General features: G+C 38.8%; 1 protein-coding gene across 1 annotated transcript in view; it reads right to left on the bottom strand.

The window, feature by feature from the left end:
- MTHFD2L (methylenetetrahydrofolate dehydrogenase (NADP+ dependent) 2 like) overlaps window positions 1–13,498 on the bottom strand; it is a 147,941-nt gene that overhangs the window by 123,369 nt on the left and 11,074 nt on the right. The window contains exons 2-3 of the mRNA XM_043448193.1: window positions 3,381–3,565; window positions 2,643–2,765 (exon numbers count right to left, since the gene is read on the bottom strand). Coding sequence (XP_043304128.1) covers window positions 2,643–2,765; window positions 3,381–3,565 — 308 coding nt within the window. The remainder of the gene's footprint in view (window positions 1–2,642; window positions 2,766–3,380; window positions 3,566–13,498) is intronic.

Here is a 13,498-nt window from a genome sequence, read left to right as displayed (position 1 = left end):
TGGGTTTAAACTCAATGCCAAAAATATTTTGGACAGACTTGTGATGTTCATATATCCCTGATATTTTCTAGGGCCTACTCTTCTCTGATATCAAATGAGTGTGCTATATGTGTTGAATTCCTTTTGTAGTTATAAAAGTATGGGATAAATCACTATGCTAATTTTAGCATGATGAATCTATACTATTATCTGTCAGAAGCATTTTTCTTAAGGGCAAACCTTAATAACTTCTAAGATTCGTTCCAACTTTTTGATATTTTAAATGCAGCAATATAAGAGGAAAAGAATTATAAATGTGAATTTGGAGTGTAATTTAAACAGCACAAATGTTATAACATATACTAGGATATTAAGTTATATTATTAGATAAGTTAAAATATTAGTACCATACAAAGAACACAGACAATTGCATCATTCAGCTTTACTTTCTGCAAGTCAAAACTTATAAAAGAATTAAAAACTGCACAAAACTACTATAATCTATAATATTTAGGCTACTCCTTGCTTTGCTCATTGAAATATGCATGAACTTCAGAGCTATAATTTAGTCAAATGACACCTGTCTTCCAACAACACAGTTCAAATGTTAGTTATCAAGGCGTCTTAACTGTGAGTAATTATATAAGAGCTGCCAACTCTCAGACAGTAAAGAAACTGCCTGCAAAGCAGGAGACCCAGGTTCAAACCCTGGGTCGGAAAGATTCCCTGGAGAAGGCAATGGCAACCCACTCCAGTATGATGGGTTTCTTAGGTGGCACTAGTGATAAAGAACCCGTCTGCCAAAGCAGGAAACATTAAGAGATGCAGATTTGATCCCTGGGTTAGGAGGATCCTCTGGAGGAGGGAATGACAACCCACTCCAGTATTCTTGCCTGGAGGGTCCTGTGGACAGGGGAGCTTGGAGGGCTACAGTCCACAGGACTGAAAAGAGTCAGACATGACTGAAGTGACTGCACGCTGACTCTTTGGTCCAAATATCACCATGTGAGTAACAGATGAGCTTAGTAATCAGTGACTAACATGTCAGTCTTTTCAAAGTCTGTCAGTGCTTGGTCACTGTACATCTGTTACTCAATTCAAACATAGATAGCAAATTATATTGCCTCCTTGGGTTTCAGGGATAAATTCACTGACATTTCCAAAAAGTATATAATCAAAAGAGGGAATTAGCCCATAAAGATGAAAGTTCAACAAAGAAATAAATGTGATGATGCTGGAAGTGAAAATTGGATGTGAATAGAAGATCTGAAGACGGCAACAGTAAAGCAAAGATAGAAGAGACCTAGGCTAGCAAGAAGGCAAGGGCCATGAATGTAAAAGACAAGGTAAAGTCGCTTCAATAGGATTCTAATGGACTGTAAATGGGTTGGTTGTACAAGAAACAGGAAAAGACCCTAGAATGCTGATACCATGTCCTTTGGAGTGATGCAGCTATGAAGCCAAAGGAACTTAGTCATCACAAATGGATCAAAATAAATGAGGAACAAAAAGGATGACAACGCCCAGAGGAAGTGACACCAGAATCAAACCTCACACTAAAGAAACTCTCAGAGATATTTCAAGACTTTGAAAGGACAAAGGACAAAATGGAAGTTAATCCAAACTTAAAAAGAATTTGACAATTCAATTCACCAAGGCATAGAAAAAATGCTTGCTCCATATAAGTTATATGATGAGAAGAAGGCAAGTAACTGTTCAAACTCCTCTTGATAAGATTTTGACAATGAAATAAACTACTTTAATGCTCGATGTTTCCAATGTTTTAAATTACAGTGTACTGGATAAATATTAGTTTCAACTATTTTTTTCATCTCCTTCAGTTCAGTTCAGTTACTCAGCCATGTCCAACTCTTTGTGACCCCATGGACTGCAGCACGCCAGGCTTCCCTGTCCATCACCAATTCCTGGAGTTTACTCAAATTCATCTCCTTTGAGTTGGTGATGCCATCCAACCATCTCATCCTCTGTCGTCCGCTTCTCCTCCCGCCCTCAATCTTTCCCAGCATCAGGGTCTTTTCCACTGAAGTCAGATCTTCACATCAGGTGGCCAAAGTAATGGAGTTTCAGTTTCAACATCAGTCCTTCCAATGAACACTCAGAACTGACTTCATTTAGGATGGACTGGTTGGATCTCCTTGCAATCCAAGGGACTCTCAAGAGTCTTCTCCAACACCACAGTTCAAAAGCATCAATTCTTTGTCACTCAGCTTTTCTTTATAGTCCAACTCTCACATCCATACATGACTACTGGAAAAACCATAGCTTTCATCTCCTTACACATTTATAAACCATGGTAAGAGAGTTATTAATGTTTTGAGAAAACATTTTAAAGGTCACAGAACAATTGTTATTTTCCTATTGATTTGTTAAGATCCTTTGCCCAATTTCAACTTAGTCATTTTCATGGTCTTGCACTATTGTGCAAAACAAGAACTGCATGTATTATTGCCAAAGCCTAAAGTTTTCTTTCACAATTTTCAGTCACTATAAACATGTCATTCAGAAATTGCCACCTTGAATGTGACTATAATAGCTAGTCCCATTCTAAACCTACTTTATAAATGACTTGTGGTGTCATGACGTAATGTTGAAAGATGTCCTTGCCCCTAACTGAATTAGACACACAGAAGAGCATTGTATACCTGGCAGTGGCAACTGAACTAATATACCACTGACTCTTGGGTCCGCGTTCAAGTGATCAGTTATATCCAACAGTTCTTCCTGAGAAACATCCTTAGGTTTTAGAATGATCTCACTACAGATACCTGAAAGAAAAACAAGAACAGAAAGTCACTTGACTAACAAAGATGTGTTTTTTCATTAATGGTGTCTTACACGGTGTTTGATTGGTTCCCTCTGTTCTTGTCCCACTGAAAGAAAAGGCCCTTCTACAAAAGTGATGTTCAAAGCACCATCAGGAGGGAATTTTAAATGGTACAGATCTTTTCTTATGATTCACATGCATTCTTTGGCCCAGTATTCTATGCGACAAATTGCACTTATTTGTGATGAGCTACTGTTAATGGATTTGAGGAGAGTAAAAATACCAGTACCACCACTACCACCACCACCATGAACTAGGCAGGTTAATGTGATTTAAAGAAAAAAAAAAAAGCCCTTAAAATGTAACAAGTTGCTCTCATGTTTTCCAATAGGACAAGAAATCACACCAAGTTGATTTAAAGCAATTTGAAGAAAAAAAAGAGTAAGAAATGAATGTGAATGTTGGGAACTAAATAATCAACAGAATGGCAATAAATAATAATAACACATGTTATTCAAATAGCATTTAGTCGACAGCTATCATTCATAATTATCACACTTTGAAGTAAAACCAGGAAACGTTATCTAGTAACAAGTACAGCTAAAATGCTCCCCACCTACAGCAGCAGCGGCTTTGATCTTCCTCCTGACATACGTGTGGCTTGCTGGGTTATCACCCACTAATATGATACTGAGGTGAGGCCTTCTGTTCCCAAGGGAAACCCAAGAGTCCACGCCATGCTGGATTTCTTTCTGGATTTGTTTGGCCATTTCAGTTCCTGAGATAATAATTGCATCATATCTGTGGAAAACAAAGAAACAAACAAAAAATATACTACTAATAAGGCAGTAAGGACTATCCAGCCACATCAATTTAAAGTATGAGAGTGAACAAAACATCTATGATCCCCTAAGCAAGCAACCAAACTTTGATTTGTTTCAGATATATTTGACACTCATTCTTCAGGTTCAGAAATGCATGCATAACTTTTTAAAAGTAGTCAAAAAATGGGCCAAAGAACTAAACAGACATTTCTCCAAAGAAGACATACAGATGGCTAACAAACACATGAAAAGATGCTCAACATCACTCATTATCAGAGAAATGCAAATCAAAACCACAATGAGGTACCATTACACGCCAGTCAGGATGGCTGCTATCCAAAAGTCTACAAGCAATAAATGCTGGAGAGGGTGTGGAGAAAAGGGAACCCTCTTACACTGTTGGTGGGAATGCAAACTAGTACAGCCGCTATGGAAAACAGTGTGGAGATTTCTTAAAAAACTGGAAATAGAACTGCCATATGACCCAGCAATCCCACTTCTGGGCAAACACACTGAGGAAACCAGATCTGAAAGAGACACGTGCACCCCAATGTTCATCGCAGCACTGTTTATAATAGCCAGGACATGGAAGCAACCTAGATGCCCATCAGCAGACGAATGGATAAGGAAGCTGTGGTACATATACACCATGGAATATTACTCAGCCATTAAAAATAATTCATTTGAACCAGTCCTAATGAGATGGATGAAACTGGAGCCCCTTATACGGAGTGAAGTAAGCCAGAAAGATAAAGAACATTACAGCATACTAACACATATATATGGAATTTAGAAAGGTGGTAACGATAACCCTATATGCAAAACAGAAAAAGAGACACAGAAATACAGAACAGACTTTTGAACTCTGTGGGAGAATGTGAGGGTGGGATATTTCGAAAGAACAGCATGTATACTATCTTTGGTGAAACAGATCACCAGCCCAGGTGGGATGCATGAGACAAGTGCTCCGGCCTGGTGCACTGGGAGGACCCAGGGGAATCGGGTGGAGAGGGAGGTGGGAGCAGGGATCGGGATGGGGAATACGTGTAAATCCATGGCTGATTCATATCAATGTATGACAAAACCCACTGAAATGTTGTGAAGTGATTGGCCTCCAACTAATAAAAAATAAAAAAATAAAAAAACAAACAAACAAACAAAAAATAAAATAAAATAAAAGTAGTCCAACTCTGCTTTTCAGTTCTGCATTATGATCTGTCTACAGTATACATTTCTTCATCACTTTCACATATATGCTTTTTAATGATCAAATCACATACTCAAGACCTAGAATACTGGTTCTATTAAAAGCTCTGCCTTTTATTTTTTTTTCCAGAAGAGACAGATCAGCACAGTTGAGTTAAAACTGGCCCCTATCTTCAAAGCCCCAGACATGTTGTATATACCTGGCCACATAGCCTTTTGACCCAAAGGCAAAGTCAGTTCACTCTTAATAGTACATCCAGTACAAAATCCTGCAGTCATGAGCTCTATACTACACAGCTGCTCTCATTTACTGCAAGAAAAATTGTATCCCACAGCTCTAGGACTCCGCGACAGCAGCTGCCCGTACTGCCATGCTCGTCACCGATGGGGATCAGGCCAGGAAGCAAATGGCTGTCTCCCCTTCTCCCCACCCCACCACCCCCACCACCCTGATCACACCAAGGCATTATTTCTAACAAAAAAAACGACACAAAACATTACTTCATGGCAGTTTATAAGTGCTTAAGAAGGTAAAACATGCTATACTTTGATAGATGACATAAATTTATCTCTGGAAAGGCACAAAAATGAATGCATTATGGGAAGGCTTTACTGCTCTCCATGATCTCAAATTTAAAAGTGGTGAATTAATATTGCTTCTACTACATGCAGGAGACATAAGAGAAGCGGGTTCAAACCCTGGGTCAGGAAGATCTCCTGGAGGAGGGCATGGCAATCCACTCCAGTGGAGAATCCCACGGACAGAGGAGCCTGATGGGCTACGGTCCCTAGGGTCACAAGGAGTCGGACACAACTGAAGCTACTTAGCATGCATGCATGCACTACTGCATGTTTAGTTTTTAAAGTTATCAGGTAAAATAAAAGATAGTTCCATCTGGTGCCCCCGTCCTTTCACTATTGAAAGGTCTGGTGAAAGCATGATCTATAGTGCATGAATATTATACAAAACACTAAATGCAGGTCAATGAATAATATGCAGGAGAAGAAACGGAGGAAAGAGAAACCTTTACCAACTTAATTTTCTCAATCACCTGTACAACTTTTATGTTCTAATGAGAGCAGGCATCATGAATAGCAGCCAGCACAAACAAAATGAAAATGTGTCACCCCTTCCAAATAAGTCAGCTTCCCTTTCTGACAGGTTGGTGTACACACATGTAGAACCAGATCAAGAATACTATTTCAACCTGGCATCAGTGGTCCACAGGGCTCATCCAGGTTCATGCAATTTTGATGTCAACAATGTTCTGCTAAGAAGTAATCCTGAAACATAGTCTATGTATACATACATCAAAATTGCCTGGGAAGCTTACTGAACTTGCAATTTCTGGATGCCCCCTCCACCAGCACCACACCCATGATTCAGGACACCTGGGGAAGAAGAGACAGCCTGGCAATCTGCACATCTAACAGGCTCCCACAAGTATTCTTATGCATGTTTGAAAACCACTTCTTCAGTTCAACACAAAAGTGTATTTTAATAATCATGTGTCTGCTAAGTCACTTCAATCGTGTCCGACTCTTTGCAACCCTATGGAGCCCTCCAGGCCCCTCTGCATGTGATTCTCCCGGCAAGAATACAAGAGAGGGTTGCCATGTCCTCCTCCAGGGGATCTTCCTGACCCAGGGATCTTATATCTCCTGCATTGGCAGGTGGGTTCTTAACCACTAGCGCCAAGTTCTTAACCTGGAAAGCCCCAATAATAAACATAAGCATGGGTAAACAAGTAACTGGTTTTGGTATCAGGGTGAAACTGCCCTCATAGAATGAGTTAGGAAGTATCCATCCCTCTTCACATTTCCAGAAGAGTTTGTGCAGAATCGGTTTTATTTCTCCCTTAAATGTTTGGTGGAATTCACTTGTGAAGCTCTCTGGCCCTGGGCTTTCTTTGTGGTAAGATTTAAGACTACAAATTTAAATTATTTAATACAAAGGGCTCTTTAGGTTATCTATCATTTCTTGAGTGACCTTTTGTAGTTTGTATCTTTGTACATTCTAATAATTGGTATGAATACATAATTATTAGACTAAATAAAGATAAAATACATTCACTTTTGAGTTCAATTTTATTCTTCAGGATTAAGAAACAAACTTTTTTCACTATTTACTTTGAATTCCTGATGCTCATTTGTTATTGATTCATTTAAGTGGACTTTTAATACTAAGGGCCTTCCCAGGTAGCACAATGGTAAAGAATCTGCCTGATAATGCAGGAAACGCAAGAGATGTGGATTTGATCTCTGGGTTGAGAAGATCCCCTGGAAAAGGAAACAGCAACCCAGTCCAGTATTCTTGCCTGGAAAATTCCATGGGCAGAGGAACCTGGTGTGCTACAGTCCATGGGATTGCAAAGAGTCAGATATGACTGAGCACACACATACACACACACACATACACACACATTAATACTGAGAGAACAAGGACCTCCTATATTAACATGTACTAAGGGCCTGCAGATATGGCAAACAATTTCAGCATGATTTGTTTATAAGAGGTAGCAAAAAATATAATAAAATAAATAAATAATAAAATAAGTAGTAAAAAAATACTTTCCAAAAATTAAGTTGTGTCAACAATATTCAGATAGGCAAAATACTCTACTTTAGAGGCGAGTTTATCTGCTAACATAACACTTCTTTAAAGTGACTTCAGATGTAAAGAACACACATTTATATTTTAAAATATAAAACCATCTGTTACATTTTAACAGCATATGACTAGCAATGCAGCTGCTTACATGTTTTATTAGCCAATTCTCTATTAAATACAGTGATTTATACATAGATTATTGTGAAACTGGCAACACTGGACATAATTCAGGATAATTACGGCCTAGAAATTACAAAACTGTGTAACCTTGAGGATGTCAGATATGATAATGGCATAAACTGATTCCTGACTTCCAAAAAGACAATCTATTTGCAGATTAAACTTGATTGCACCTTTTCTGTTGGAGGCTGAGGTGACAGGGCTTATTTTACATGATAGCACTGATGTGCTAAATTGGCTTCCTAATTACAGCTGACATGGCATAGCCTGGTCTAGCTGGTGTTTATGGGTAAACACCCATTTGATTGCCACCCAATTATAAAGAGGAACTTAGAGCATTTTCAGCCACAGCTGGTCCATCCCACCGATTTCCCCAGTCACTGGAGAGGCTAAGCAAGTCTGGTTCTGTTGGAGACACACTTTAGGGATAAATGAAGCAACGCCAAATTAGTGGAGGGCCAATGCAAGATGTCTGCATCACTCTACCTGCTACAAGTACTGGTAAACACACACAGTAAGAGCTCATATAGACCTCAGTGAATAAAGAAATGAGATTTTTTTCAACATGCATATTGTTGAAAAATGTTAAATATCAGTAACAACTCAAATGTTCAGCCACGGAAGCACACAGCTCCTAAGAATTCACCTTCAGATCTCGATCCCTGCCAGTCCATTCTCCACACTGCAGTCAGAGAAATTTTCCATGGAAAATTTTCCATGGAAACACGCCAGCTCCCTGCACTATATACCCATTTTTTAAATTAACTTAATAAATAAATATGGAAAACTGCTTCGAGGCACCAGGAATACAAATAATAGTGCACAAAACAAATTACTCACTTCCACAGAAACTAAATTTGTAGTTGAAAAAGACATAAGCAAAGTTTTAAAGCAAAGAGTTAATGTATTATGTGTGAGAAATAGAAAGAAAAGGCATATGCAGAGGCCAGAGTTACCATTTTCCATAAGAAGGTTAAAGTGTCACTTCTCTGATTAATAGGGTAACACCTGAGTATAAATAAAGAAGTGAAGGCGTAAGTTTTGTGGTTACCTGGAGAAAAGAATTTAGGCTACGGGAAGTACACAGCGAGTACAAAGGACTTTAAGCTGGAGCAAGCCTGGTATGTTTGAGGAATAGCAACGAGCCAGTGGCTGCAGTGGAAAGAACAAATGGGTCAGAACAGGATGTAAAGTCAGAGAAGGAGTGTGACCTCAGACCACATCGTACTCCAGGCCTTTGGAAAAACACTGGCTTTTACTGTGAGGAAGCAAGCATCTGAAGATTTGAGGAGTGCCATGACCTGATTTTCGTTCTTCAGTGATAACTGGTTAAAATGTGGAGACTCTATAGAAGGAAGCAGGGAGGTGAGGAGAGCAGTGAAGAGACTAGTGTGGAATCTCAGACAAGAGATGATGGTGGCTTGGACATGGTGGGTGGAGCAGGCAGTCCAGGTGCTGAGAGTAGACTGATTCTGAATCTATTTTGAGGGTGGAGCCCCTGCGATTTACTGAGATAGAGTATAGGGTGTAAAGAAAACAGAACAAGTCAAACATGGCTTTCTTCAGCTTCATGGTGCTGATCAAGTCCCACAATACACACAGCTGAATTTCAATTTATCACTTGTGCTAGTTTCTCATTTCTGGGCCTTCACATACACCATTCCTTTGACCTAAAACACTCTTCATCCTCCTTCTTACTTCTCTAACATCCCTGCCAAATCTGCTCCTCATTCATTCCCACACAGTCCTCAAGTATCAGCTTGGAAGGCAATCTGGGAAATGTCCTCTGATACTTTCAACCTAGGGATCTGCCTCTGTTAAGAGTGCCCACAGCACCCAGCTCTTACCCTCATGTAGAGTCTAAAGTCCTTATTAAAATTATTGTCTCCCTCACAACACTCTAAGCTGTGTAGGACAGGAAGCTTATATTTACTATGATATCCTTAATACTTAAGAGTATTTTTCACACTGCATTTACCAAATATTTGTGGGATTATCAAAGCTGTTTATTGTACTACAGTTTGCTGGGGTTAACGTGTAGCCACTGAAAATAACTATAAAAACAACAACACGTTAAAATGTTTGCATAAAATTAAGTGAAGAAATTAAATGAAAAACTATAGATACATAATAAAATGGTGAGATAGGTAGTATTCTGGATATTTATCTATCTTAAAATGGTATCAAAACAGATCCTGAATTAAATTAAAAGTGAGTAAATGCAAAATATGTATGAAACATATGAAAAGAAAAAAATAGTAAAATTAACAACCTTAGTACCCAGTTTAAGAAAAATACTATCATCATCATTGAAATTGTATGCATTGAAACCCTCCCCTATCAAAACCTTATCTTCTCCTAGAGAGTTAAACACAATCCTGAAATTGGAGTTTATAATTCCATTTCTTTCCTTTATCATTTAAACTAATGTTTGTATCTCTAAACATTAGAAATATAATCATATACATTATATGCCATATAATGTAACATAATAACATATAGCATATATACTATAATGTACATCAATATATGAGCTACATTATATATCTCACATTTATATATGATATAAATATAAAACATAATATCTCTCTAAGGTTTACACCCAGGAATGGGATTGCTAGATTATAGGACACATTTATATGTGTTCAGTTTATGTCACCTTATTTTCAAAGTGGTTGCACTAGTTCATACATCCACCAGTAGTGTCTAAGAATTTCTACTTCCTTGAGATTGCCAAGTTTTTACATAACACATTAGTTTAATGGCATTTTGCTGTAGTTTAAATATGTGTTTCCCTAATTACTAGAGGTTGAATTTCTTATAGGTTTATTAGCCATCTGGAGTTCCTCTTTTACTGGATGCCTGTTCATCTCTACTGACCATTTTTCTAATGGATTATTAGCTGTGCCTAATCCGTAGCAGCTGTTTATACATTCTGAACACTAATCTCATAACAGTGAGGAATGGAGTGTTTCCTGTCATATCAGTAAACAAGGATGTCACAGTCATCAGGGATTCCAGCCCTCCAGGGCACTCAGGAGGGAGGAGAAGACCTGTGCATTCTGGCAGCCATCAGACAGCAATGCAGCCACTCTCTATGGTGAGCACCAAGGAACGAGGATGTGAAGACTCACAGGAGGCTGGCCCCAGAGAGCTGAGCTGCATTTGAAAGGAGTGATTTCAGTGAACCCAGATTCTTGCATCTTCCCATACACAAGAAAAGTGCTAAATTCCTTAACTTGAGATATCTGGTTTTCTTTAATTCAAAAAAATACTTTTGATGTTCAGACTACTTGTTCTTTGTTTCAAACTTCTATATAACCAGACTCCTATCTCCACCTCCTGGAGCAGTTCTCTCAGGGACACTTAAGATGCTGCCTCCTGGGATTAAGTACTAAAAATTTCTGCCAAATAAAACATAACTCTCAACTTTTAGGATATGTCTGTTTTTTAAGTCTACATCAGTAACATCTGTGTATCAAGTATCACCAGTATATGGTTTGACTTTTCACTTATTTTACAGTTACTTTTGATGGAAAGTTTGTAATTCTAACGTGAAAACCATCTTTGCCTCTAGAGCTTGCACTTCTTGTCTTTTAAGAAAACCTTCATCTCTGACAAAATGTGTTTTACAGAACACAACAGGACTCACAGTTGATGAGACAGATTGGCTAAGGAATTGCCAGGAACTTTCTGAGACGCTATAGGCTAGATCTAAAAATCTTACTGGGCTTAACTAAAACCTCTAAAAAGTGGTTCTGCCAAGCTTCAGTTAAGAACCACTGATTTACACCCTCATCATTCTCATAGTAAAAATCCCCATTCTAGTATTCCTGATAGGTGGTCAACTACCTTTGTAACCAAGCAGGACCCCATGAGGCCTTCCCAGGACAGGCTTTCCCCCATATCTTTTGCATTAGCTCCTCTCTGAAGTACCTATATAATGATATTTGAACCACATTTCCTGAGCTGTTTTGCAGATGTAAAAAAACCTCCCTCATGCTAACAAATGAAAAATGTTAACTATTTGACAATGATGAACACATAGTCCCAGGCCACCAAGAACCTAAGGACCGATCATGCTAACCCCTGGGATACCACCCTCCTACCTCATCACCAGCCAATCAGAAAATTGTGCATGAGCTGATCACAGACCCTGAGACACTCCACCTCCCTCACTTGGCTTTTAAAAGTGCTCTGCTGAAACTCTTCGGGGAACTTGCTGCTTTTTAGGGCATGAACCACCCATCTCCTTGCATTGCCTTGCTATAAACCTTTCTCTGCTCCCAAATCCTATGTTACAGTTAGTTTGACATCATTATGCATCAGGCATGTGAACTTGCATTAACACTTTCAATATAAAGAAACCTATGAAGCACGTGTATATGCTTGAAACTGGTCATGGGGCATGTATCAATAAGTATGCAAACAAGCATACAATCTACCAACTAGGGCTCTTTGCGACCCCGTAGACTATAGCCTGCCAAGAGTAAGAATATTGGAGTGGGTTGCCATTTCCTCCTCCAGGGAATCTTCCTGACCCAGGGATGGAACCCATATCTCCTCTATTTCCTGCATTTCAGGCAGATTCTTTAGCTGCTGAGCCATGGAGAAAGCCCAAAAGTATAAATTGATAACAAATTAACAAATATTGTACACACAAGCTCAGTTATTATAACTAAATTACAAAGCTATTGTGAAGAAGTTTGTATTGAATACAAAAAATTATTTCATCACAGCAGAATGTACTCTCTTCACTGCCTATATGATTTTAAAAACAAGTGTTTAAAAATATATTTTGTAAAGGAGCCAATCTACTGGAAATTATTAACATATTCAAAAAAATAGGCCAGACGAGGGCGGAAGGAGGACTTCAGATTTGAAACATCTAGTGAACTGCAAATACTGAAACCAAAGCTTACAATAGAAACGTATCACTTCCCTCCAAAAGGAGGTACTGAGCTAATTAAACAATGATTCCTCAAGCATTATACAAGCAATTTTTAAATTCTATTGCTGAGGGTTGAATTTTGTCCCTAAAAAGATATGTTCAAACCCTAATCCCTGGAACCCATGGCTGTGATCGTATATGTAAATAAGGAATCTGCAGATATAACTAAGATACAGGATGAAGTCACACTGGAGTTCAGTGACCATAAATATGACTTTTGTCCTTATAAAAAGACAGAGAAAACTCCACATGAAGACAGAGGCAAGATGGCCACATGGCTACAGACACAAAGTTGGAGTCATAGAGCCCTAAGCCAAAGAAAACCAAGGATTGCCAGCAACGACAGGTTAAGAGAATGTGGTTCTGTGGGTTCTCTTGATTTCAGACTCCTGGCCTCTATAAGTGTGAGGGCAAGTTGCTTCTGTTTTAAACTGATGGGGTTCAGGGCAGGATGCCCCAAAATGTGACACTCTAACATGGAGATTATTCCCAGCTGAAGACAACCAAGGCCCAAAAGATTTGGGACGAAAGCTTTGAACTTCTCCCAAATGCCTAAGAGAACTTTAAGAATTGGAATTCCAGTTCCAAGAAGGAGCTGTCACCACAGATAACCATACTAAAGTATGAACTAGGTGTGGTGGGCAGGGAGGAACCTAGCAAGGCCAGTTTGATCAAAGTTCCCTCTGCGTCCCTCTGTCTCTAGATGGCCCGGCAAACATTTGTTCACCAAACATTAACTCTTTTCATCTTCCTGTGAATTATCTTACTTCTCTTCAAAGTCCTAGACACTTATCTTCTTCTCCTTAGTCCAGAATAATATATATACCTCATCTTGCCTGCCTTCGGAATTCTTCATGTTTATGTAAATTCCTCATATATAGTTTAAAAATTTGATTTTTTTTTCTGGTTAATCTGCCTTCTCTCATTTCAACGGTCAGCTGAAAGAATTGAGAAGAAAAAGA

This window comes from Cervus canadensis, chromosome 26 (genome assembly GCF_019320065.1).
Source record: "Cervus canadensis isolate Bull #8, Minnesota chromosome 26, ASM1932006v1, whole genome shotgun sequence".
Classification (NCBI taxonomy): domain Eukaryota; kingdom Metazoa; phylum Chordata; class Mammalia; order Artiodactyla; family Cervidae; genus Cervus; species Cervus canadensis.
Note: the sequence above shows the minus strand (reverse complement) of the source record. Positions and strands in the feature narration are given on the sequence as shown.